The following is a 26,832-nucleotide window of genomic DNA, read 5'->3' on the forward strand; positions in this document are numbered from 1 at the left end:
CAGGAGCACCGCTGCCTGGAGAGCATTAGGAAGCTTGCAGGGCATTCCCCCTCCCCGCCGACCCCACCCCTCACTCACCCCCCCCATCGACGGACCTTTTCTCTTACGTTTACGAAATGTCTGCACGCGGCACAGCTGTGCAAATTCCACTTGGAAACGGGTGTTGGGAAGCGGGACCGGATGCCAGCAGTTCTATGGGTGACTTGCAGCACCTAGAAGATGCTATGTGCTGCAGGCCGGTCTCATTATTTTGTAAGAGAGAAGGCCAAGCGGGGCAAAAAGTGCATCGCAAGGGACTCCAAGGTGTTTCCAGAAACACCTCTCCGGTCCCCCAGCCTCTCCTCCTCTCTCCCGAAGCCAGTGACACATTTGTGCCCTCAAACCTTCGAGTACAAGGAATTCGTGTGTGAAGATTGTGGGGGCCTGGTCAGCAAATGTCAGAAGGAATTTAAGTTTATTTATAATCAAGGAAGCATATTTCTTTTTCTGGCTGCTGTGTCGATATTAGGGTCATAGTGCCGGGGGGAAATTGTTTGCTGTATCTTTCTGGCTTCAAGATCTCAAAATATCCCCTAAGTCTACTGTCTTGGGCCTTTTTGGACAAGTAAGTGTCTCTTAATTAATCACTGTCTACTTTAGCTAGTCAGGATGAGTGCACCTTTTACTATTAGTGGGATTATGTAAGGATTTACTTTATTGTTGAGAATACATACAGGGAAACAGACACCAATTCAAACTTTTCTATGTGTACAATTTAGTGAAGCCCGTTTCATCTTTTGAGTTCTGGCTCATTCTTCAAGAACATTAGCATAAATGTGCTGCCCCACCCCCCCACCCCCCAAATTTCTTTCTCATCATTCCAGGTGCTCTTGCCAATTTAATCCCATGTAGATTGTTTTTAAAGAGCCTAATGGTCATGGCAGGATTTTTTTTAATAGTTAAGATAAACTTTTGTTTGGTTTTAAAAGATTTCAGAGAATATTTGTGGTTTAGCTTTTCAAGATTATCCCGGGACAATAGTTTCAAGGGTTCTTCCAACTCTGGCTCCCAGAAAGTCTGGGGTCTACGAGAATTTGATATTTTGTTCTGAAATTCCTCCCTTTTATAAAATCTTTGATCAAAATATGTGCAGGTATGGTGGCCGGGCACCATTCAGTCCTTCTGGTCTCCTGGCAAAGGAGGCTGTTGTTCAACAAGACAATTGGCCACACCTTTCATATCTCCCTTCTAGTCTTGGTTCACCTTCTTTCTCTGTTGGTCTAAAGAGAGTACCTTTTATTGGTAACAATACAACAACAAATGCAAGTTAGTTGTCAGGGAGCCACTTAGAGCAACCCTGTGTGTGTCAGAGTAGACCTGTGCTCAGGGGGCTTCTCAGTGACTAATTGCTCTGAAGTGGACTACCAGGCCTTTCCCCAAGGTTTCCCTCTGTGGACTCAAACCCCCAACCTTCAACCTTTCCATCAGCAGTCAAAGGTGTCCACCTTATGCAACCCCCAGGGACTCCTTTTATTGACATCAAGAAAAGAAAACCCACAATTAAGTAAATTCAAGAACTTTCTCCTTTCCTCCGGGATTCACCATGATCTCTTATGTGATGGTTCTACCCTGGTGTTGACAGAGCCCTGGTGGTGTAGTTGTTATGGGCTAGGCTGCTAACTGCAAGGTCAGCAGTTCAAAACCATCGGCCACTCCATGGGAGAAAGAATGGGGCTTTCCACTCCTGGGACAAGTGAGTTAGAATCTCAGAAACTCACAGACGCAGTTCTACCCTATTCTGCCCAAAAGTGTCACTGTGGGATGGCATGGGCTAGACAGCAGTGAGATGATGCTGTCGTTTGTTGTAGGGTTCCAGGAGATGTACCGTATCCAGGAGATACGTTAGCTATGCACAATAAACTGAGTCACAGAATATGCCTCCCTCACTCGAAATATTTCATCACTTTATGCAAAACCATAAACCCTTGTTAAAACTGCTTTCAGAGAAAAGGCAGACTTGAACAATTACATGCTGTCTCAACCTTTATCTCTTTGAAAGAGACCAACTCATAGGAAACTATGAGAAAATGGTATAAGCCATATGGAATGGGCTCTAAATGCAATTGAATGGCATAGAATTAATGAGCAAGAGTTTACTGAGCATTTACCGTGCTCATAGCTATATGGGATAAAGCAGAAGACGGAGCCCTTCCCTCAAGTTCCTTAAAATCGGTTGGAGTCATAGGAGACAACACCGCTGATAATACTGTAGAATGTAATAATGTAATAACACAGTTAACATGAGGCCTGGATGCTATAGAAGCTCAGAAGACAGAAACCTCCCTGATGGGAGAGGAAGGATTTAACCAGAGGCGAGAGGAACTTTGAGCAAGGGTATAAAAAGTTGGCAGGGCAAAAGCATGCTGCATAAACCAGCGAAAGCAGCCCAACCAACCCAAGAGGGGTGAGAACCAGGGCTCAGAGCGTTGAGGCAGGTAGAGTACCTGGGAGGTGGGGCGGCTGGGCGGTGTTCAGATACAAACAGGAGCCTTTAAGGAACCAAAGCTGGTGTTTCCAAGGCAGGCGGTGCAATGAAAGCGAGGAGGAGGCCAGCAGGCACACTCCGGATAGACTGGAAGTGGACGAATCTGGAGATTGGGAATACAAGCGACAACCCTGTGGTGGCCGACCAAAAGTAGGTTCTTAGAAGACGAGTTATGGAGACAAGACAGATGTAACAGACACTAACACAGAGACCTGGCAACACTTGGTGACTGGCTTCACTTACCCATTACTATCAAGTTCATTCTAACTCACAGCGACCCTCTAAGACGGAGTAGAACTGCCCCCAGAGGGTTTCCGAAGCTGTACATCTTTCTGGAAGAAGACTGCCACACCTTCCCCCACAGAGGGGCTGGTGGGTGTAAACCACATTCCTTTTGGTTAGCAGCCAACCGTTTTAACCCCTGTGCTACCAGGGCAACTGCCTTGACACGGGCAGGGAGAGAAAGACACCCAAAGACTCCAAACGTTCTAGCCTGATGGGCTACAAGAGGGTCAGTAGAATAGAGATCGGGGTGAGGACAAGAGAGAGGCATCTGCTTTTGTTCCTATTGCATTTGAAATGACAGTGGAACGATAGTGAAAATGGCAGGCAACTGGAAAGGCAAAACCCTGACCTGTGGCCTGGTATACTTAGGGAGAGAGGAACCACACATATGTGCTAAGGTCGAGGCAAGGATCCACAGCCCTGAGATCCAAAGAACAAGATGATGCCCAGTCTCCACTGCTGACCACACTGAAAAGAATCACAATAGAGAGTTCTGGCCACCGCGGGAGGGAAATATAGAGCAAAATAAAAAATCCTAAGACGGAAGCACATTGACTGCTTGCATAGAGACTGTTGGAACCCTCTTCATCTATGGCCCTTAGTCACCTTTCACTCCTGGACCTGAACTCATCCCCTGGGCTCCAACCTCCAAGGTGAACAAGAACACCGGGGAAATAGGCACGCCTTAGAACCATCCACCACGTGAGATCAAAAGGGCAGCATTGGCGCTGGAGTCAGGCTTGGAAGGTAAAAAGGAATTGGAAGGGAAGTCAAACGGAAATAGGAAGCACAGGGAGGAAGTGGACCGAGTGCTGTTGCATTGTGGGGACAGCGATTGATGACACACAAACAAGTATATGAATTATTGAAGGCACCACCAAGGTGCTCAAAAACCTCTCACAATAAAACGAAAACAGGGAAAACGGGCAAGGAAGCACGCATTTCAGACAAAGAGACAGTGAGGTCCTCTTCTAGGAGGGCGAGAGATTTGGGGACAGCAATGGGAAGGATGGAGACAAGGACTGAGATATCGTCCAGACGGTGCAGGCCACAGCTGCCAACCAGCAGCTTGGAGGTTCGAAACCACCAAGTGGCTCCAAAGGTGGATGGTCAGATGATTGACTTTCTTAAAGGTTACAGCTAAGAAAAATTTTGAGGGGCAGCTCTAGTCTGTCACATGGGGTTTAAATGGGCTCAGTGGCATGTAGCAACCTGGCTTCCTCCAGCCATTCCTTGCGATTCTAGCACCTAAAATACGGAAGGGGTTGGACAGAGGTGCTTGAGTGGCAGTGTGGCAGTGGCTACAGAGAGGTGGCTAAGGAGAACCTGGAGGGGATAAAAGGGACCCAAAAGTAGATGAAGAAGTCATCTCTAGGGTATGGATGTATGGCAGAAGAAAGCGCCAAATTGTCATTAGCGATCAGGGCATGCTAAGTTACAGAGACAGGTGGTAATCTTCGGATCGATGGAAGGGTCAGGCAGTCAGGTGCAGTTGTGCTCCAAGCGATGTCTGTGGTCCATGAGGCTCTCTGGTCAGTATCCCTGACATTGAGTTGATTGGCCTCTGTTCCCAGACACTGCTCGGGAAAGCCCTGCCTCCCACCCTCCAGCCTCTAGCTGATAGAGACCTCGAGGGACCGAAGTCAAGCAGCTGGTGGGGGCAGCAGATTTTGTTCATTGGAACTTGATCGGATCCACTTGCACTGTTGGCTCCAAGCCCCTGGTTTGCTTCAGGGATGGCTTTCTATCATTTAAGTGCCATAAGCACTAACAATAAAATAACTCACTGGTTGGCCTCCCGCTCTCCACACCTGCCAGGCCCAGCACCTGCAGCTCCACTTGGAAAGGACAAGGGATTCCCATCAGCCCCTGCAGAGGTAGTGGGGTGGGGATGGGGGTCCCCTAAGCCCGGAGGAAAGGTGGACTGCTAGGACAGGGAGAGTACGCAAGCTGATTGCAATCCCTTTGGAGAGACGGATGAAAGCATCTCCCTCCCGTCTCCATCTGCGCTGGGCTTGCATAAACATAAGCAAAGGCAGACACAGACACACCAACGCAGAGCGAGGCACACAGAAGTGCATACACACCGCTGGTCACAGGCATGAGCATTGAGGCGAGAGGCTTGGATGCCCGTACACCTGGACCTGCTCCTGGGGCCACGCAGCTGCCCGCCTGGCCCCGCATAGCAGTTCTGGGCCTCGCTGTTCCCTTTTCATGGAGGTAGTCCTGGTACGAGTAGAGGCCGGCCCCTCTCTTCCAGGTCTTACCCCTTCCCCTTTGTGTTTTTCCAGGTCGTGACATGGCGAGCACCACTCTGCCTGGTTACCCCCCTCATGTGCCCCCCACTGGCCAGGGCAGCTACCCCACCTCCACCCTGGCAGGAATGGTGCCTGGTAGGTGACAACTGCAGGTGCCTAATCTAGTTGGGAGGGGGGAGGGGGAAACAAAGTCATGGGTGAGTGGCTGAGTGAGTGGGCTGTAGTCGGAGGCTGGGGGTGGGAGGAGAACCAACACCCCCTCCCCAAACCAGCCCTATTCTGTCTCTCTTCCTAGAGGCTGCAGTTGGCTCCTCCCTCAGGGAGGGAGCCTGCAGACCTGCACCCTGTGTGCACCCACTGCACAGCATGGTCCCTCCCCAGTGCCCACCCTCCCAAGCCTGTGCCCAGGGAGCCCTCAGCTCCACCCAGTGCCCGACTCATCCCAACCAGCTGACATTGCTTGTTGAAGAGCCTGCCCTGGTTTCCATGGAAACTTGGAGCCAACAACTATCTCCAGGGACCTGTCAGTCACTCCGCTAGTGCTACCCTGGGCCCACCAACCTACAGGGAAAGACCAGAGTAGATAACTGACCCCACCCAGAGAGGAGGAAGCAAGCCCTGAGGAAAGGGACAGAGGGCAAGTTTGACGGGAGCAGCCGGCACCAGCTGCAGGGAGACCAGTAGAGTCCTCCATGTCCTTGGAGGAAACTAGACCCCGCTGCTTCTTCAGGACACTAGCACAGCCCTTGTTTGAGAACCTTGGATTTGGGTTTTGTGGATCAGAGGCACAGGCTGTATTTAGAGACTATAGCTAGAGATTGTGCAATCTCCCCCCCCCACCACCACCACCCACCCATCCCCTGCCAAGACTGGAGGCAAACCTTGAAGCTAAAGAGAGTTGAAGTTTCTATTCTTAGCAACCCCAACAAACTCTTGCCTTAGAGAGGTAAGGCTGATTGGGTGTGCCCATCCCTGAAGCCCAGATTTCACAGGATGGGATGGGGTAGGGAGCATGGAAGAGGGCCTTGGGTTTATCCCTGGCACATCCATCCATTCACCCAGGGACAATCCTGGGCAGGCTGAGCTTGAGGGGTTGTGATGGCAAAGAGGACAATGGCTGCAGGCTAGTGGAGGATGGGGCTAGAGGGAATTCCAGGAACTGAGTAAGCAGTGCAGGGAGGTGGGGGTGAGGGGACCCCAGCCCAGATTGGCTGGAAGGGGAGTACTGGTGGGTAGGAGGGGACAGGCACTGGAGATGCTTCAGATGAATGTGGGGTGAGGTGGAGGCTGGAGGTCTTGGCAGGTGGGGGTGAGGGGAGCCTGGGGGAGGTGGGGTGGGGAGTCTGCAGGGAGGTGGGGAAGAGGGGAGCCATTGAGAGCTCATGGTGGCAAGGGGGGAGTCGTTAAACAGAATCTGGTGCTGATGAGGAAATTACACTTGTTTCATTAGCGATGGGGAAGGAGATAGCTCAGTTCCTCTTGGTCACAGTTGAGCTCAGAAGCTCATTATCCTGCTGCACGCATGCTTTCCCTCCTCGTCAATAAACAGGCTTTCCAGTGGCTGCGTCCCCCACCCCCACCCCAGCTCCCTCTCAGAGAGGGGCCCCTTCTCCTCTACTTAACCCGCGGTTAGGGATCACTGTAAACAGTCTGGGGTCAGCACACAGGAGAAAGGGCGAGGGGGAAACCCGGAGGTCTGGCCTTTCTCTCGCGGAGAGGGGCGGCTTCCAACGGCTCCCAGCCCACGGGGACCCCTGGCTGGCTCACCGCTCGTCTAGAGGGCAGTCCACCTACTTGGCTTCCCCTCCCTCTTCTGCTGCGTGTGCGTGGCCCACGGATCAGACGTCTGGGGGGTTAGGCCGGGTTAGGGCTGTTTCCTAGTTGAGCCCCCATCCCTTGCATCGGCACCGTGCTGACATGCCATTTTTAGGAATTTTGGGGACAAAGTATCCAGAGGGTTCTTGCGCGTCACCCTCCGGGGTTCCTGCCTGTCGGGCAGAGTCTCCACGAAATAGGCCCTAGCCCCCCAACGCAGCGGGTGGTTGCGCCCCCTCCCGCGGCAAATTCTCTCTGGGTAGCCCGACGGGGCCCCCCCTACTCCCCCCCCCGCAGGCCTCTCCACTCCACTCCACGCCAGGGTGCAAGGCTCCGGGGTGCTTCCGGCCTTTGCCAGGGCCTCCCCCGACGCGGACCTGCTGCCTTCCCAGCGTCCGCCTGGCCAGAACGCCGGCGGCGGGCTTGGCGCTGCCCGCGGCACCAGGCCTCCAGCCGGCTGGTGGCCCGAGGCTGATTCCTCCCCTCCCCGCAGGGAGTGAGTTCTCCGGCAACCCGTACAGCCATCCCCAGTACACGGCCTACAACGAGGCTTGGAGATTCAGCAACCCCGCCTTACTAAGTGAGTACCGCCACCTGGCTGGCCGGCGGCTCAGCGCGCCCCAGGCGCGGCCCGGGGGCGCCCAGGGCCCAGGCCACCCGTCTGGGCGCCCCGCTTGGTCGGCTCCTTAGTGCAGCGCCGAGGCCCCGGGATCCCACGAGGACACCCGCGCCTCCCGCCCCCTGCCCTCCCCGGTAGCTAGCAGGTTCTGCGAGTCCTGGTCGTCCCCGTCCCCCACCCCCCAGTGTCCGCAGTAGGATGGGGACGGTCGCCGCTCCCTTCTCTCTCCCGCCCCGCGAGCGCAGCTCTCCTGCGGGCTACTGGCCCGGCCGCCCAGCCCAGGTCTCCCGGCCCGGATCCCGCAGACCCCAGCCCGGGGAGGTCTTTTCGATGCTTTGCTTTCCTTTTTTGTTCTCCTGTTTGTCCTCTCACCCAGCCCATTCTTCTCCTGTGTTAACTTCCAGGTTCCCCTTATTATTATAGTGCCGCCCCCCGGGGCTCCGCCCCTGCCGCTGCTGCCGCTGCCTATGACCGCCACTAGTTACCGCGGGGATCACATCAAGCTTCAGGCCGACAGCTTCGGCCTCCACATCGTCCCCGTCTGACCGCCCGCCCGCCCGCCCGCCCGCCCGCCCGGGAGGGAGGGAGGACCGGCGCGACGCGATGCCTCCCGGCCACCGCCCCAGCCCCACCCCACGCCAGGACCCCGCGCAGCCCAGCCCTTCCCTCCGCCTGGTCCCAGGCCGGACTGGACGCGGGCGGGCGGCGGCAGCGCGGGCTGGACCCTCGGGCCGGGACCCGCCGCCCCTCCCCGCCAGCCTGCACGCGGGGGTCCCGAGAGGAGCGGCCCGGGCCCAGCCGCCGGGCGGGCGCGCGGACACGTCCCTGTGACACACAATCAGCGGGCCCCAACCCGGCGCCGCCCGGCTCGGCCGCCGCCGGGAGGCTTCGCTGGACCCGCTGGGCCAAGGAAAGGGCGAACCAAACGACTTTCTGCCGAAGGAGGAGAAGCCCCGTGCTGAAACTCGGAGGACTAGTCCGTGCGCCCCGAGCCCGCCCGCCCGCCGGGGAAGATGCTCAGGGGACGCAGGCCCCGGCTGGGGGTGCCACCCGCGGGCCCCAGCAGGGCGCCCTCCCCTCTCCTCTCCCTCTGGGGACCCCACGTTGGCGCCTAGGCCTCTCGGATGGATGGATGGATGGACGGACGGACGGCGGGGCCAGACTCCACGGCCCCGCCCGCCCCGCCGGCAGCGTCTCCCGGTTGGCCCGCCCGAGACCCCCTGCAGCTGCTCTCTGTCGCCACCGCCGCCGAACCCAGGACCCGTTTCCATAGGCCGTGGGCCGGGTCTTCCTTGAGCAAGTGCTCGACGCTCGCCCCGCTCCAGCCCCGACCCAGACTCGGCGGGCCTCCTTCGGGAAGCCGGTTCGGAGCTGGCGCGGGCCGGAAGTCGTGGGGGTCCCCTCACCCCCCTCACTCCCCCAGCCTCCTCCTGCAGCAGGGATTGAACCGAACCGCGAAAGGTCGACAGGACTTTCAGATGCTGATCTTTGCAAAAAGCAAACCACCCACAAAAGCACAACCGGCTGCTACGTGATCGGAAGACGGTGTGTGTGGGGGGGTGAAGGCAACCCCCGTGTACATAAGCCCGCCCTCGGCCCCGCCCCGCCCGCCCCGTAGAGTCCCCGCCAACCGCCCGCCTGTAGATACGCCCCGTGTCTGTGCTGTGAGAGTCGCCGCTCGCTGGGGGGAAGGGGACACAGCTACACGCCCACTAAAGCACAGCACGTCCTGGGGAGGGGGGGCATTTTTTATGTTACAAAAAATTACGAAAGAAATCTCTATGCAAACTGACGAACACGGTCCTGTGGACTCCTCTCGCCTCGGCTTTGTTGGCTCTTGCTGTCTGTCATTCCGTGTTCTCCCCCCGCGCCCCCCCCCCACCCGCGGTCCTTCGCATCTCTCAGCGCCTGCATCTCGGCCCTCTCCATCGCTCGCCCTCCCGTCTCTCCCGCTCTCTGCCGTCCGGCGTCTCTGTCCCGCCCCCGCCTCTTGGCGGGCCCAGGCCCTGTCGGGCCAGGCCTGCTCCCCGGGGACAGTGCCAGCCCGGGGACCCCCTCCGCCCCGCCCCGTAGTTGCTCTCTCGGTAGCGGCGATGCGTCCTGCATGTCTCCTCACCCGTGGATCGTGACGACTCGAAATAACAGAAACCAAGTCAATAAAAGTGAAAATAAAGAAATTAAATAAATAACCCCCCTGGAACAAATCCGAAAAGGCTTGGAGTCCTCGCCCAGCCCTCTCTCCCCTTTGAGCTTTTTTTTTTTTTGGTTTGTTTCTTTAAAAAGGAAAAGCGAGGACAGAGACTAGTTACTGGACGAGCCGGCGCCCAGGCCCAGCGGGGATGGCCTGGACGCCAGGTCCAGACGGACTCTGAGGTCAGGCCGATGCCAGAGGCTCGCGCTCAGTACCAGGCCGAACCCTCGAAAGGTTTTCCGCTGGTTCTGGTCGCCTTGGCCACGTTCAGCGCGTCAGTTCGTTTTGATTCTCTCTCTTTTTTTCTGTGCACATGAGAAATAAATAATAATAAATAATAATAATAATAAATAATAAAATTTTGTATGTCACTCCCCATGGCTCCAGGTTTGTCTTCTCCCTGTTTCTGACTCCCGACAGGGCCCTGGAGGAGCCTCCCAAAGACACCTTCATGCCGGTTCTCCCACCGCTCTTAAGGCTGCAAAGACCCAGAGGAGCTGCCCTTTCAGAGCTCCCCTGGCTCCCACTGTGTCCCCAGTCCGCCCCCACCCACCCCCGCAAGAAACTGTTGCTTTCTGGGACAGCAGAAAAACTCGAATTAACGAATCTATGTAAGGCTGGCTTAGCCTTTCCAGCCGCTCCACCCAAATTTGGGGTGCGGGCACCCAGAAAGCGCCGGCTGAGGGTCCTCGGTTAATCAGTCCCCTTCCCTCTGTTCCCTGGCTCTCACTGGCGCCTCTGCACAGCCGCAATTGAATCTGCAGTCCCTGCAGAGCCCACCAACGGTGGCTTCAAGTTTCCTCAGCTCATGGTGACACGCCACCGCCCAAGGGCTCACTGTCCTAGCTGCGCAACTCTGGTGACACGCGGAGGCCAGGGCTCAGGAAGCAGCAGCGGGGAGCTAAGTGCCCTGTGGCGGGGCGGGGCGCATCCAGAGGCGGGCGCTTGGCTTGGTCTGAGACTTCCTGTCTGCGAGCCTGCTTCTTTGGTCTGGGTGGGTCTGTATGACCCTGGGCCTGAGGTCGGATAGTGTTTGTTCCCATGCCCAAGACTGGTCTGCGTGTGAGAATCTGCATGACTGTGCCAGAATCGCAGTCCCGGTTTGGGAGAGGGATGGGTGGTGGCTAGGATGGCCTGGCCTGTATAGGAGAGCACTCTATCTGGTCAGCCACTCCCCAACTCAAGCACCCCCACCCCACTCGGGCCATCACAAAGGCCACCGGTGAGACTCGGAGATGTTATGTTCTCTTTCCCTGAGCAAATCTCCCAGGTTGAGCTTCCATCCCAGCCTCTTCCTCCCACTTGAAGGGCTCTGGCCCTTCTGAGTTTCCCTAGGGGCTTGGAGAGGACAGGGTGCCAGCAGGGCCTGGGGGCAGACTAAAGAGTGAACGCCCCCCCCCCCCCCCCCCCCCCCCCCCCGCTTTGGGCTAGAAGACCCCTCACCCCAGGATCTCAACGGCCTTTCTTTACCCAGCTCACACTGCTTACTGTCACTGAGTCAGTGCTGGTGCACAGGGACCCCCTGTGGGTTTCCCAGGCTGTGTCTGTGTACAGGAGTAGAAAGCCCAGTCTTTCTCCCAGGAGCTGCTGATGGTTTCAAACTGTCCACCATGTGGATTGCAGCCCCACTCGTTAACCACTACACCACCAGGGCTCCTCCTCTTTATCCACACAAACCCCAATCAAATTCACCCCAATCCCTCTCCCACTGCCCTCTCTCTAATCTGGGCCTGCACATCTTCCCTATTTCTTAGCTTAGCAAATACCCTCACCTACTACCTGCCCACCCTGCCCCTTGGCCTCCACTGTCCTCCTGATCACCAGTCTCCTAGAAGAGTGGTCTTTGAACATTTCTGATCACACACCTCATCAAGAAAAAGAAATTAGAAAATGCCCTCTCCATCGATGCATATTTACATAGTTACAAGCCCCCTGGATGTGCTCCTGCGCTCACACAGTGGTGTTATTGGGTGCCGTTGAGTTACTTCCGAGTCAGAGTGATCCTGTGCACAACAGAGGGACACACTGCCCGTTCCTGTACCATCCTCACAATCATTGTGTCTGAGCCCATGTGTTGCAGCCACTGTGTCAATCCATCTTTGTCTCTGCGCCCCCTCCCACGTTGTTGTTTTTTTTTTTTTTGCTGACTCACCACCCTACCAAGCATTATGTTCATTTCTGGGGACTGGTCTTTCTTGATAACATGTCAAAGAATGTGAGACCAAGAAGGAATAGGCTGGCCACTCTTCAGGGACTGGCTGCTGGAACCGTTATGCATAGCAATGGATATTCTGAACCATGCAAACTAGAAAAGGATAAGATTTGAATATAAAGAGATAAAAGTTATAAGGTTCTCCTCTCACATCCAATGGGATCCTCGTGCAGCCCCTGGAAGATGTGTCTCACACTTTGGAGATCCTGATCAGAACCATCAAGGGCCAGCGTGGAAGAGCTCATCATGACTACTGCCTGATGCCAGCGAATGAGTGCTTGGAACTTGCCTGCCATAAAGTCCCTGATGTCTTAGCTGAGCATAAGGTCGTCTGAAACCCCGCCCCTCACCGGATCTCTAGTGCCTGGCTCTGTCCCCTAAGTCAAATTGAGCGCCAAGACCTGTTATTTGGATCTCTTTCCTTCTGGTCTCCCTTATAACCAATAGGATCACCAGAATCACCCTGTCTACAGAGGTCTGCCTCTGCCTGAAGGACCCTTGGTGGCGTAGTGCGCTACCCACTGAGCTGCGAAGCACAAGGTCAGCGGTTAGAACCCACCAGCCGATCCACAAGAGAAACACGAAGCTGTCTACTCCCATCAAGATTCAAAGTCTCAGAAACCCCCAAGGGCAGGTCCACACTGGCCTCTGGAGACACTAGGAAAGGAATAGAGTTGAAGGCTATGAGATGATCAGGAAGGATGCTGAGCCTCAGGCGAGCAGTCTTCATACTGTGTCTCTCCTCGGGGTCCGTTCTGCCTAGAACCAGCTTGAGGACCCTTGAGAGGTCCGTTCCGTTGTTGTTAGTAGCGGTTGAGTTGATTCTGACTCATGGAGAGCCTGTCTATGGAGAGTAGAACTGCCCCGTCAGGTTTTCAAGGCTGTAGCTTTGGGGAAGCCTTACTTCAGGGTAGGTTTGAATTGCCACCTGTTTGCTTAGTAGTCCAATGCCACCATTTGTACCCACCTAGGGACTCCTAAAGCTCTTGGTCAGTTGCCTATGCACCACCACCTACCCACCGCAACACAAATTGGGTGTGTGGTCCCGAAGCTAGCTTTCTCAGCCCTCACCTGTTCTGACTTTGCTAGTCCTCTTCCCATCTCACCCCTCCAGGGTTCCTAGCAGAGCTTCACCAAGCATGACCATCAGAAACATTTTTGGGTGAAGAAAAGTATCCTGGGTTGAGGAACCTGCAAAGATGCAGAGGCATGAAAACATACCAGAGTAGCAGGTGCCTGGGGAGAGGTGAGGAGCCTGGGAGGCAGGGGAGGGGGCAAGAAAAGAAGCTGAAAGTAGTTGGTAGGCATGGCAGTAATGAGTGTCCAAATGGTATTTATCACTTAAACATTTCCTTTAAGGAAGCTGCCCCATCCACAGGCCGTCCTACCCATGTAGACACAGGCATACTGGTACCAATGACTTCTACGGATACATCTTGCCAATCACCCATGCCCCATAGCTGCCAGCTTCCTTCATTACACATCCCATACATATCTGACCTGGTAACAAACCTGACAGCTCTTCCTTGAAAATAAGCCCATATATCCCCTTACAGAAGGGGCACAAGGAAAGGATGAGCCAGTCAGTCAGGGTGCAGTGTAGCAACGACGAAACATACAACTTGTCTCTAGGTCTTTAATGCTTCCTCCTTCCCCCCACCTGCCCCCCCTGAGTATCATGATCCCAATTCTACCTTACAAATCTGGCTAGACCAGAGCCTGTGCACAGGTACAGACCAGAGCTGGAAACACAGGGAATCCAGGACAGATAAACCCCTCAGGACCAATAATGAGAGTAGCGATACTAGGAGGGGAAGGGGAAGGTGGGGAGAGAAAGGGGGAACTGATCACCATGATCTACATAAAATCCTTCCCTGGGGACGGACAACAGAAAAGTCGGTGAAGGGAGACATTGGTCAGTGTAAGACATAAAAAAATAATAATAATTTATAAATGATCAAGGGTTCATGAGGGAGGGAGGGAGGGAGGGTGGGAGAAGAAGGAGAAAAATGAGAACCTGATACCAAAGGCTCAAGTAGAAAGAAAATGTTTTGAAAATGATGATGGCAACATATGTACAAATGTGCTGGACACAATGGATGGATGGATGGATTGTGATAAGAGCCATACGAGTCCCCAATAAAATGATTTTTAAAAAAGAAGAAGAAGAAAGAAAGTAAGTCCATAAGTTGACTCCCTGCCCTGGACCACCCTGGTGCAAGATCCTTCATGAGGAACTTGCAAAAAACTTGCTTCTATCTTTGCCCAAACCCAGTGTATCCCCCCACCCCCACCCCCAGCAGTCAATTTGGTCCTCCAAAACTGGCATAAAGCAGGGCAGACATGCCCTCCTCCACTCAGAACCCTCCCACGGCTCCGCATCTTCCTCAGAGTCCGCGTCCTAAAACGCAGCCACAAAGGCCCATGTTGTGCAGAGAACCCAGAGTGGAGTAGGATAGAGGGCAAGACGGAAGGGCCCTGAGGTCACCTGGACCACAGGAGAAAACCGGAGCAGCACCCCCCGCAGCCTGCTGCTGTGCGGGCGGGTATCCCCTCTGCATTCACCTGCCCACGTTTGTAGGACCTTTCTTGCCTGCAGAGCCCCGAGGAGCCAGTCTGCATCTCGAGGACTCCACAATTGTCAGTGACGGAACACCTAAGAACCCTTTCAGAGCTGGAAACGGGTCTGATCTGCCTGCGAGGCCCGGTTAAGATGTGTCCACCTCAAGCTTGGATTGGGGTGGAGGTGAAGCAGAGGCTCACACGGGGGCGGGCTTGCAGAGGAAAGAAGCTGCACGCCCACGGGGTCAACCTCCTCCTCAGAAGAAGGGCTCCCCTGCCTCTGTCTGGACATCGAACACTTCAAGTCATGGATTCTAAAATCACACACGCTTTCTCCCCACGCTTCTGCCTCTCCTCTTGCCTCCCTTTCTTCCTCCTTTCTCCCTTCTTCCTTCTCCACCCTCTTTCCTTTTCTCTCTCTTTCTCTCTTGTATCCCCTCTCTCTCCCAACTCTTTCCATTGGCTCGGGAAGGAAACAGAAATGGATGAGCCCCCCACCCTCTACCACGCAGCCCACGGTGGGCACCTCATTCAGGCCTCACAGCAACCGTGCCAGTTGGCGAGTGATTTCCCACACAGAGCACAGGAAAACGTGGTTTCAGAGAGGCCAAGTCACTTGCTCTGGCTGGTGCCACCATAAGCCTGACCCTAGGACGAAGACGTACAGAGAAGAGGCGCTACACAGTTTACCCAGGAGAGTGGTGTGTGGTAGAACACACATCACGAAGGAGATCTGTGTTCGGATCCTGGTCAGTGCACCTCATGCGCACCCCCACTCAGCTGTCGGTGGTAGGTTGCATGTTCTGATGCCGAACAGGCTTCAGGAGGGTCTTTAGACTCAGACTACGTAGAACGGCTTGGTGATCTGCTTTCTGAAAGTCAGCCCATGAGAATCCACTGGGTTACACGATGGGAGTGGGACCGGAGCACCGCTGACCCTGGGACAACTCAGCAGCTGCTTCCACAACAGAACATGTTTGCGGCTTAATAATTGCATAAAGCCACAGGATGAAGTGAAAGAGAAGCCATACGACAAGGGAACAACTGGGACCTGCTCACATTCTCCCAGGGAGGGAACCGTTCAACCCACCGTGGCCTGGTGTCACAACGATGCACTGGGCATCTGTGAAGAAGAAACAGGAAGCTCTGACATGAGAACATGGAGACATTACAAGGTTATCTTTTTTTTTTACATACAAGTTAATTATTTATTATGAGATAATACAGATTCAAATGCAATTGTAATTTATATATATATATATATATATATATATATATATATATATATATATATATATATACACTCTTATGCACACTTTACCTAGATTCCCCCATTGGTAACATCTTGCTATACTATAGGAAAATATTACAATCAGGATGTTGACACTGATACAAGCAAGATGGGGATATTTCCATCATTACACTTTTTTAAACTTAAAAAAATCATTTTATTGAGGGCTCATACAACTCTTTTTTTAATTGATAGGTGAAACTGATAATTTTTTTAAACAATCATTTTATTAGGGGCTCATACAACTCTTATCACAATCTATGCATGCATCCACTGTGTGTCAAGCATATTTGTACATTTGTTGCCCTCATCATTCCCAAAACATTTGCTTCTACTTGAGCCCTTGATATCAGCTCCTCATTCTTCCCCTCCCTCCCTGTTCCTCCCTCCCTCATGAACCCCTGATAATTTATGTTATTATTTTTTCATATCTTACACTGTCCGACGTCTCCCTTCACCCACTTTTATGTTGTCCATACCCCAGGGAGGTGGTTATATGTAGATCTTTGTAATCGGTTCCACCCTTCCCTCTCTCAACCCTCCCAGTATTGCCACTCTCACCACTGGTCCTGAAGGAATCATCTGTCCTGGATTCCCTGTGTTTCCACTTTCTATGTGTACCAGCGTACATCCTCTGGTCTAGCCAGACTTGTAAGGTAGAATTGGGATCATGATAGTGGTGGGGTGGGGGGGCTGGCGGAGGAAGCATTAGAGAGCTAGAGGAAAATTGTATGTTTCATCGTTGCTGCACTGTACCCTGACTGGCTTGTCTCCTCCCTGTGACTCTTCTGGAAGGGATGTCCAGTTGCCTACAAATGGATCTTGGGTCCCTAATCTGCATTCCCCCTCATTCACAATGATTTGAAATTTTGTTCTTTGATGCGTGATACCTGATCCCTTCAGCACTTTGTAATCACACAGGCTAGTGTGCTTCTTCTATGTGGGCTTTGTTGCTTCTGAGCTAGATGGCTGCTTGTTTATCTTCAAGCCTTTAAGAACCCAGACACTATGTCTTTTGATAGCTAGGCACCATCAGCTTTCTTCACCACATTTGCTTATGCACCCATTTGTCTTCAGCGATCGTGTCATGAAGGTGAGCATCATGGAATGCCAGTTTAATAGAACAAAGTGTTCTTACATTGAGGGAGTACTTGCGTGTAGGCTCCATCTGCTGCCTTAATACTAAACCTATAAATATATGCACATAGATCTATTTACCTAACATCCTATATAAATATATTTACATATGTACATGCCTTTATTTAGACCTCTATGCATGCCCTTTGCCTCCTAGCTCTTTCCTCTATTTCCTTTCACTTTCCTCTTGTTCCACTATCATGCTCAGCCTTCATTTGGGTTTCAGTAATTACTCTCAGTTACATTACCATTGATCAATCCCTACCAGGCCTCTTACATCCTCTTTGCCACTGATTTTTGGATTGATTGTTGTTCCCTTGTCCCTGGGTTGGTTAACACCACTTCCTTTCTCCCACCTTCCCCTTTCCCATGTCCCCCCAGAACCATTGGTCCCATTGTTTTCTTCTCCAGATTGTTTATCCAGCCTTTCTTATCTAGATAGACCTGCGCACGGTTATCTTTCAAAGGAAAACACAAAAGTGCAGGACAGTGGAAAAATAAGAATGTTTACCCATACTGTTTGTGCATGCATAACCATTGGAAAGGCAACTAACAACCTGTTTTTTTGTTTTATTTTGTTTGGGTTTGAATGGTTATTCCTGAGTAGGAAATAGTGTGAACGGGAATCAGATCAGATGGAAATTTCTGTGTTTTTTCCATTTTGATCTTACCGACAATGAAAATTTAAACCTAAAAAAGCAAAGACACAACCAGATCCTTGCTACAGCTATGCCCAATTGCCTAGTGAATGAATCAAAGCTTCACCTTCTTGGCCATCTGACTGAGGGAAAGGCCACTGGATATGGGGATGAGGGGGGGGACCTGGTGACCTCCAAGCCAGATGGATGGAGGGCACTGGGGGTGGGGAGGAGTGGCTGAGGCAGGGAAGGTGGAAGTGTCAAGAGTTAGGCAATTCTTGCGAAAGGTCTGGAAGGAAGGGGAGGATGACGGGCTGGGAGATAATGTCGGTGAGCTCAGGGAAGGTTCTTTCTGGCTAAGCCAGGAGGTTACCCAATAGCAGAGTAAGCATGGGCCTACTCATGCTTCCTTACTAACCTCGAGTGAATAATTTTATGTGGGTTTCACCACATTGGTCAAATAAGCTCCTGTTGGCCTTGTGTACTTGCTACTCTTTGTCAGGAATTGCACATTTGAAAAGCGTCTTTGCTTCTCTAGGAAGGGTCTGTGGAACTAGGAAACTCCTGATGCCAGCCATACCACAGTCTTTGATGTGTCGTAAAAATCAGAAATTGTTGCCTCAACTGAGTCCATGTGGGAGAAGTACACCAGCCGGTGTGACCCAGGGATTCTAAATAATAAAAGCCAATCCGAAGGAGGGAATGGTATCAGCCCTTGAATCGTGAACCTTGGTTGCAGAAAGCTATGGATGACGGTGGAAGCCCAAAATGCAATGACAGAGTTTCCGCATGGGTTACAGTCTCCAATGACTCCCCTCCGACCAGAGTCTGAGGGATGGCAACAGCCTTGCTATACACTAGAGACCATTGTAAAGTGGATTGTGATAGATGTTGTAAGTTTAAAATGTAACACCCTATCAGTTGATCTCCCTTTTGACCGATTTTTAAGTTATTTCAGTTTTTAATATTTTCTGCTTTCTTTTTGATCAAAGTTTTTCTATGTTTTATCTAGTTATTATTTGTTTGCTTCCTCTCTGAGCTTTATATGACTTTCTGTATATGAAGGTCTATAGAGACAGTAATTGGATAGGGGCATGGAAGGGGAGAATGGGGGGGGGGGATGAGGAGCTAACAACAATGAGTATGAGAAGAAAATGTTCTGAAATTGATGGTGGTGACGATTGTACAACTCTTTTAGGGTGATGGAAGGATTAGATGGTATATGTGAAGTATATGCCAATGAGATGTTTTTTTAAGTGTGAAATTGGTCATATTAGCAAGTAGACACAAACAAGACTAGTTACTTTGCTTGTTTGGTAATCTGACACTGGCCCAAGGGCAATGTGGACACGCCTGGTGACTGAGGTAGAGGATGAAGAGGGAGGGGGACGCGGTGAAGAGTAGCTCTTGAGAAATGGCCATGAGGGTCCGGGAAGGAGACCTGACAGGATGGGTGGAGGCATGAGGTGAGGAGTTGGAAGGAAGTGGGAGTTAGAGGTTGCAGAAGTTCTCCGAAGAGAAAGGAGACAGTAAAGTTAGGTCCAGCCTTGAGGAAGATGGAGGATGCTAGAAGACGCCTCATCCTGTTTGGATGGACCATGCGTGCTCGTGGAAGCCGCAGTCAAGACTTCAAAGGGTGCCTTGCACTGGGCCACTCTGCTTCACAGACCTCTTTAAAGTGCCAGAGAGCAAAGGCGTCCCTTGGAGGACTAAGGTGTGCCCAGCCCAGCCATGGTCTTTTCAGTCGCCTCCCATGTAGTGAGTGGGAGTTGCACAGTGAATGAGGAAGACTCAGGAAGAATCGATGCCCTGGAATTACAGTGCTGGTGAAAAATATTCAAAGGACCATGAACTGCCAGAAGAACAAACAAATCGGTCTTAGGAGAAGTACAGCCAGAATGCTCCTTAGAAGCGAGACTGGCAAGACTTGGCCTCATGTACTTAGGCAAGTTATCAGGAGAGACCAGTTCCTGAAAAGGGACATCATACTCAGTAAAGTAGAAGGTCAGAGAGAAAGAGGAAGGCGCTCCACGAGATGGACTGACACAGTGGCTGTAACAAAGAGCTCTAACATAACAGCAATGGTGAGGAGGGGGCAGGGCCGAGCAGTGTTTTGTTCTGTGATACATAGTCTCTCTGAACTGGATCCCACTGGATGGCACCTGACAATAACTCTGGAGGCTTGAGAAGGATGTCTGTGAGAACACACAGACCATGCTGCCAAGTGCACGCACTGGTGTGTGCCTGGCTGCCCCTTCTGCCCTCAGGACACCCTAAGATCCCCCTGCCCTTCTCTCCCCGACCCAGTTCACCCCTTCTCCTTCTTCCAGCCTCCCTGGTTGACTGAGCCCAGTCATTCTGTCTGATCTCTAAGACTATGCATCTCAAGTGTCCAGGCTCAATTTCAGCTGCCTTGTGGGAGAGGTAGCTCCCCCCGAGGGAATTCCCAGCCCCCACAAGCAGGCAAGGCAAAAAGGATGCATGTATGGAGCTTTCTCCAAACTGGGATGGAGGGGTCCAAGGAGTTGCTTCCAAGGTCTACATTCACCACCCCATGTCACTCAGGACGCCTTCCTTGCTCCATGTAGAACCATCAGATCGTCAACGGGGCCTTTTAGACTCTGATGCTGCCTTTGGCAGTTGGGTATTGTAGAAGCCCAGCGGATGTCTATGGGCAGAAGTTCAGGAACGCTCTGTTGAGGTGAGGTGGGGTGCTTTCACGTGGAGATGGGAATGGAGGGAGACCCATGGATGTATTTGTTTGTTGCCATTCCACCCACCTGGGAGTTAGCACTGCCTTTCCCCCTGCTCCGAGGTCTCTGGGGTAGGGTCTGTGAGTATCAGGAAGATGAACGGTGGTCTGAGGGGACCACCGGAGGTGAGGGGAGGGGAGTAGGGGAGGGAGACAAAGGAAACAGCTCTTTGGGGCAACTACATTTCATACCTTCCCCCCCCAACACCCCCGCCTGCCCAAACCATCCCAATACTCTAATTAGTCAGTCCCTTAGGTCCCTGTTAGCCAGGCCGGCTGAGCGCCCAACTCCCTGGGGATCAGCCCCCTTACCCCCTAGACTAATCAGTCCTTCACGCCTTGAGTGCCTGAGCATGCGCATGCGCACACATGCACACATAGTCCTCTCCCGGAGCTCCAGGCCCCATGCCGGCCTTCAGAGGGTTAATATAGGGTGGTGCTGAATCCCCCTCCCCATTGAAGACATTCCCTCCCCCCCATTTGAGATGATTAAAAAGTTGAGAGAGCATGCAAAGTTTGGGAGGTTCTGTCCAATTTGGGATTTCCTCTCGAACTTGTGGGGTCAGGAATGTATAGCAAAGGGTCAGGCCATGAGTGGGGTGTGCTCTGTGGCGCCCCAAGCTCTTGGACTGGTGCTTCTCTGGCTCCCATCTATGGTCAATATTCACCCCAACCCAGACCCCCCTCCTCCTCCTTATCTCGACGCCCCCGTCCATCTCCCCACCCCCTACACCCCCGACACCCGCACTGTCAGCCCAAACACATGATAAATTGCCCTGTCAACAGAATTCATTCAGGGACCAATTAATTCCACAGAAATGAACCAGGAGCCATCAGTTGCTGAAAAACTCAGAGTGCAAGGAGCAGAGGGAGGGGGTGCAGGCGGAGGGTGGGCGGCAGAGGAGGGGACGGGAAGGCTGGGGAAGTTAGTCTGACAGAAATTGGTCATTTAATGCTTAAGTGCACGCTAGACAGCCCTGTCATCGCCCGCGGCCCCCGCGCGGGATTAATTATCGGAGGAGGCGAGGGCAGCCCAGCCCAGCCCAGCCGTCTGTCACCAACCAAGGCTGGAGTCACCCAGGCCTTGGGCCACCCTGGGGCCATTCCAAGTCTCCAGGTCTCCTGCTCCCCTGGCTTCTGTGTTCCCTAGATCCCAGCCCTAGGCCAAACCTCCTATCTTGGGGCCCCAGCTCCACTTAGTCATGTCTTGCCATAAACTGACCCAACCGGGAGGCCTTCTTGACCGCTTGACTGGCTCAGGTCGCATAGCTCTCTGTCCTCCCTGTCATTCCCTTCAACCACCTTGAGGAAGGATGTGTGTAGAGCTCAAAGCGTGGCCACGCAGCCCATTGATCTTAATCTTGGGAATGGCGCCATCAGGCCCCTCAATGGCTCAAGCCAGGATCTCGCCAATCACCTTTGACTCCTCCCTCTCCCTAGGCCTTTGCATCCAATCAGAATCCAAGTCCTATCAGTTCTCCTTCCCCCAACGATACTAGACTCCATCCACTTGCTTCTACTTCCTCTCTGCTACCCAAGGCTGAGCCATCCTCAGCGCTGCCAGCTGTTCCGATTTAGGCTCTTGGCCTAAGGTGATCGGTAAAAATGCAAACAGCATCCTACCACCCGGGAACCCTCTGTGTAAAATTCTTCAGTAGCTCACAAAGGGGCTTGAGGGAAGTTCAACCTCCTTAACTGGACTCACCAGCACAAAGCCTTGACCCCTGGTACAGCCCACCTTTGCCTCCGGCAAGCTTCTCCTGGTCTGTGCCAGTGCCACACTGACTCCCTATGCCAGCCTTTATGTGCTCCTCCCTCAGCGTGAACGCCTCCTTCACCTCTACAACCAGCTCCATCTCCCATCGACTAATTGCTATCCATCTTCCAGATCTCCAAGGAAATGTCACTCCCTCCAGGAAGACTTCCTTGACTTCTGCAATGTTCTTTTATAGTTCCCAAGCTTCCCCATTCATCCCCCTGATAAATACTTGTGCACTGTCTATCTTTCTACCAAAATGCCTACTAAAAAGTCTCACACGGATACAGTCCATGTCTTTATACTGGCATTTAACACATAACAAACAAGCACTCATTGTTGAATGAATGGCTAGCCCTGTCATGGCGCCCCCCCTAGCTTGACTCTGGGGCCAGCTTTGCTGGTTTCCCAAGTCAGTCCTCTTCCAGCAGTTCCAGGCCAGTGGGCAGGGTCCGGAGACATAGGAAGTCCTTGGGGAACACTTGTGAGAGGCCATCAAGCTGGCCCAAACCAAGTGTGCTGGGTGGGCTCCGATGGAGGAGAGACTGCTGAGAACTGGAGGGGCGGACGCGAGGCCCAAGACTTCCCAGAGGCAGCAAAGTGCAGGGCCAGGAGGGATGGTGCTTCGCGCAGACAGGTGGGTGTGTTGGAGCCAGAGTTGTTCAGAGAAGCAGGAGGAGAGACAGTTAGAGACGGTTGGAAATAGAACTGGAGACTCGTTTGTAAAGGTATCCAATGTCAAATTGGGGAGTATGGCCTTTTCCATGGCCTTCGTAGGAGGTCCCTGGCTGCTTCTAAGGAGGGCCAGACACAAAACATTCTTTGGTAAGTCAATTCTGGGCACTGAATAGGGTGGTTGAAGGGAAAGGTCGATGCAGGAACATCATTAGAAGCTGGTTACGTTATGGGGAAGGAGGGGGAGGAGAAGGGAGGGAATGAAGGAAGGGGGTTTGGAAGGAGAGAGAGAGGAAGGGAGACTAAGATGGACCTGTGGAAGGGGGTTCTGTGATGGAGGAGCTGCCCCAAGGATTGTGCTCCAGGGGACTGGGTGATCAATGGGACCAGCCACAGGGAGAGAAGCTGGCTTAGAACTAGAAATGCCGAGAATGACATTGGATAGACTGGGAGAGACATGCCTGGCATAATGTCCAATGCACAGGATTAGAGGGAAGTAATGCAAGGGAGTGAGTTGGACTTGGGAATTAGCATTGGGAGATACACATTCTGGCTCTGATTCTGGTACCACCTTAAATTTGCATTTCAGTTTGAAAAGGCCAACGCAATTCAAAGAAACAATACTGAAACACAGTGATCCTACAATAATAAAATGCAGTTGTCCGAGAGACATTGGGCAATGGCTGACTCTCGGTCACAGGCTCCAATAAAATTTCTCATTCGACCAAAATCATCATCATCATCATCCTCTTCAAATGCAGCAAAGATGTATCACTACAAAGATGCAAGGGATACCATAGGGCTGGTATGATGCAATCCAGAAACAGGACAGTTTACTGATATCAACCAAGAAATAAACTCACTAGATAGCCATGACTCTGACTGTGGCAACAAGACAGTCGTGTCATCAGTGACACTGTAGTGCTGGGTGGCTGCAATGAGACCCAGAAACAAAATGGCAACCTGACAATGTAATCATTTTGAGACAACAGCGATGTACTGACCTAATGATGATAATAAAGCTTCAACAGTGGTGGGGAGGCAGGGAAGAAGGTGGAATGATGAACCTAGGCTCTGGGGCCCTAAGGAGAGAATGAGAAAGTAGGTTCCAGATCTGGAAGGAAGTGCCTTCAGGATGTGCAGAGATTTGAAAGCACTAATCTAGGACCAGAAGAGCCTGAGCCAAGGAAGGAAGTTGGGAAGGCAAGAGATTGTGGTATCTTGTAAAATAGAACACCCCTCAGTGGGGCTGGCCTAGGATCTGAAGGAGACAGGCTCGACTATGGAGAGACAGCTGAGTGACCCCGACAGCATCCGTGGTCCAAGTGAGTGCCCGCACAGTCCAAAGCCTCCACTCCTTCAAAAACCGGAAGTAGGGTAAGTTCCATTCAGCACTTGTAAGGTTCCTGGGATCATTCAAGGAAAGCCAGTGTTCAATAAAGAACATAAAATCATATCATTGTATCGCTTCTCGGCCTTTTGGCTAAGATCAAGTGTAGTATCTGTTCTTATCAGTTTAATATCTGATACGTCCTCTATCCGAGGACAATATATTAAATGGATTTTTGGAGCAGGGAGTTGGAATAGGAGCTTGCTCCGTCCACTCCACGCATCGACCTGGTATTGCAGTACCTCCGGGAACGGTGCACCCCCACGGGGGACTTCTCAAATGGTCATTAAAGTTAGAGCGTTTTATTGGGAAAAAAATCATATCATTGTGTGCTCACCTCCCTGATATGATCACTGAAGACAAATGGGTGCATAAGCAAATGTGGTGAAGAAGGCTGATGGTGCCCGGCTATCAAAAGATAGCACATCAGGGGTCTTAAAGGCTTGAAGGTAGACAAGTGGCCATCTACCTGCGAACCAACAAAGCCCACATGGAAGAACCACACCAGCCTGTGTGCTCACAAGATCAAACGGATCAGGTATCAGGCATCAAGGAACAAAAAAATCAAATCATTGCGAATGAGGGAGAGTGCAGAGCAGAAACCCAAAGCCCATCTACAGGCAACTGGACACCCCTTACAGAAGGGTCACGGGGAGGAGACAAGCCAGTCAGGTTGCAGGGTAGCAATGATGAAACACACAACTTTCTTCTAGTTCCTAAATATCACTTCCCCTGCCTCCCCCCTTCAACTATCATGATCCCGATTTTACCTTACAAATCTAGCTAGACCAGAGGATGTATACTGGTATAGATGGGAACTGGAAACACAGGGAATCCAAGACAGATGATCCCTTTAGGACCAGTGGTGAGAGTGGTGATACTGGGAGGGTGGGGGGAAGGTAGAGGAGAAAGGGAGAACCGATCACAATGATCTATATATAGCCTCCTCCCTGGGAGATGGACAACAGAAAAGTGGGTTGAAGGGAGACGTTGGACAGTGTAAGACATGACAAAATAATAATAATTTATAAATTATCAAGGGTTCATGAGAGAGGGGACAAAATGAGGAGCCAATACCAAGGGCTCAAGTAGAAAACAAATGTTTTGAGAATGTGTTAGTCTGGGTACATTAGAGAAACAAATCAATGGAGACTCATACGTATAAGAGAGAGTTTTATATAAAGGGTAATTGGACATCAAGAAAGCATCCCAACCCAGTGCTGCCCAAGCCCACAAGTCCAACATTAGCCCATATGTCCAAGACCAATCCACAAAGTCCTCCTCCATCTCACAAAACAGACACAATGATGCCGACTGCAGGAGGAAAGCTGAGTCAGTGAACATGTAAGCATCTCAGCACTGGCAGGGGTCTCCACATGGCTGCTCCAGCACCCAGGGCTGCATCGGGGTAGATCCATGCAGCTTCTCCTCAGGTATGTCTTGCAGGAAGTGAGCCTTGCAAGCTGAAGTAGGGAACTGGCTAAGGCAGCTAAACTCTGGTCCGACCATCATAAAGCAAAAGACCTGAGAACTAGAAAGGCAAGGCTTACAGAACCATTTATCTCTCCACCCTTCAATTATCCCCATATGTGTTTATTGGCCACAATAAACTTTATCCCAGAGAATGATGATGGCAACAACTGTACAAATGTGCTTTACACATGTATGTATGGATTGTAATAAGAGTTGTATGAGCCCCCAATAAAATGATTTTAAAATAAATTAAGAAAAGAAAGAAAAGCCATTGTTAAAAATAAAAGGACACAACTCCCATTTATCCAATTGGTACCAATTACTAGAGCTTATGACCTGTGCTCTTTCTACATGACGTCATTCCATCCTCACAATAACTCTGTGGGGGAAATTTGCTTCTCTGTTTTGTAGATTAGAATAATGAGGCCCAATGAGATTAACTGATTTGCCCAAAGTCACATAGCTAATCAGGAAAACAGTAGACTTCAAACCCCAAATCCATTTGCCTTTAAAGTGCATCCAGGCCCATGCCACTGAGAATCTCTTTCAGGGAATGTGTGACCCTTGGAAAGAGATGCACCAGAGAGCAGGCTGGGCCAGAAGATAAACATGTCAAAGATTGCTATAGCATACGTGTAAACATCCTTGTTAAAGTAGCGAAACATGTATAGAACAGACAACTGTTTATCTACAAAAGAAAGGACTACGGATGCATATACTTATTTCCTACATTTTTTAAAATGCAAAGATAAACCAAAACATATCTTTCAAATGAACATCTATCAGAGAAGGAGACATCCAAGTGGAAAAGAAAGGTAGAATGTAGATGTCACTGAGTATACTTTAGCTTAAAGATTCCGCTATAGAATCATGCAAACATTTCCTGTAATAATACACCAAGATTGAGGAAACGAATAAGCAATCCCTAAACAATCAAAAGCAAAGTGAACTAAAGAAGCCTATCTATGGAATCGGTGTCATAACCACAGAGAAAGCTCATTCTCTGCCTTCCCACTGTTTGTGACTCCCAGTGACCCTGTATCGACCCTGTAGGACCAAGTACAACTGCCTCTCTGGGTCTCAATGACTGAAGCTTACTGGAGTAGAAAGCATCATCTTGCCCTCGCAGAGCAGCTGGTGGTTTTGAACTGCCGGCCTCATGGTTGGCAGTGCAACTTGTAACCCACTACACTGAAATGAACCAGAGTCTCTGGGTAAAGGGAAGAATCCAGGTCGGAAGCAGAACATGTACAG

General features: G+C 51.7%; 1 protein-coding gene and 1 non-coding gene across 6 annotated transcripts in view; both read left to right on the forward strand.

Moving 5' to 3' along the window:
- PAX2 (paired box 2) overlaps positions 1-8,046 on the forward strand; it is a 93,711-nt gene extending 85,665 nt beyond the window's left edge. For 3 of the 5 annotated variants that reach the window (XM_075533966.1, XM_075533967.1, XM_075533969.1), the window contains 3 exons: positions 5,101-5,202; positions 7,376-7,462; positions 7,906-7,982. In XM_075533966.1, coding sequence (XP_075390081.1) covers positions 5,101-5,202; positions 7,376-7,462; positions 7,906-7,982 — 266 coding nt within the window. Of the gene's footprint in view, positions 1-5,100; positions 5,203-7,375; positions 7,463-7,905 lie in introns of all 5 variants that reach the window. The other 2 variants (XM_075533965.1, XM_075533968.1) reach the window with 1 other exon arrangement.
- A 16,132-nt stretch (positions 8,047-24,178) lies between these two features.
- LOC142429939 (U2 spliceosomal RNA) lies at positions 24,179-24,369 on the forward strand. Its single transcript, XR_012780448.1, has one exon. It is a non-coding gene; the product is annotated as a U2 spliceosomal RNA (small nuclear RNA).
- The last annotated feature ends 2,463 nt before the right edge of the window (positions 24,370-26,832 follow it).

This window comes from Tenrec ecaudatus, chromosome 16 (genome assembly GCF_050624435.1).
Source record: "Tenrec ecaudatus isolate mTenEca1 chromosome 16, mTenEca1.hap1, whole genome shotgun sequence".
Classification (NCBI taxonomy): domain Eukaryota; kingdom Metazoa; phylum Chordata; class Mammalia; order Afrosoricida; family Tenrecidae; genus Tenrec; species Tenrec ecaudatus.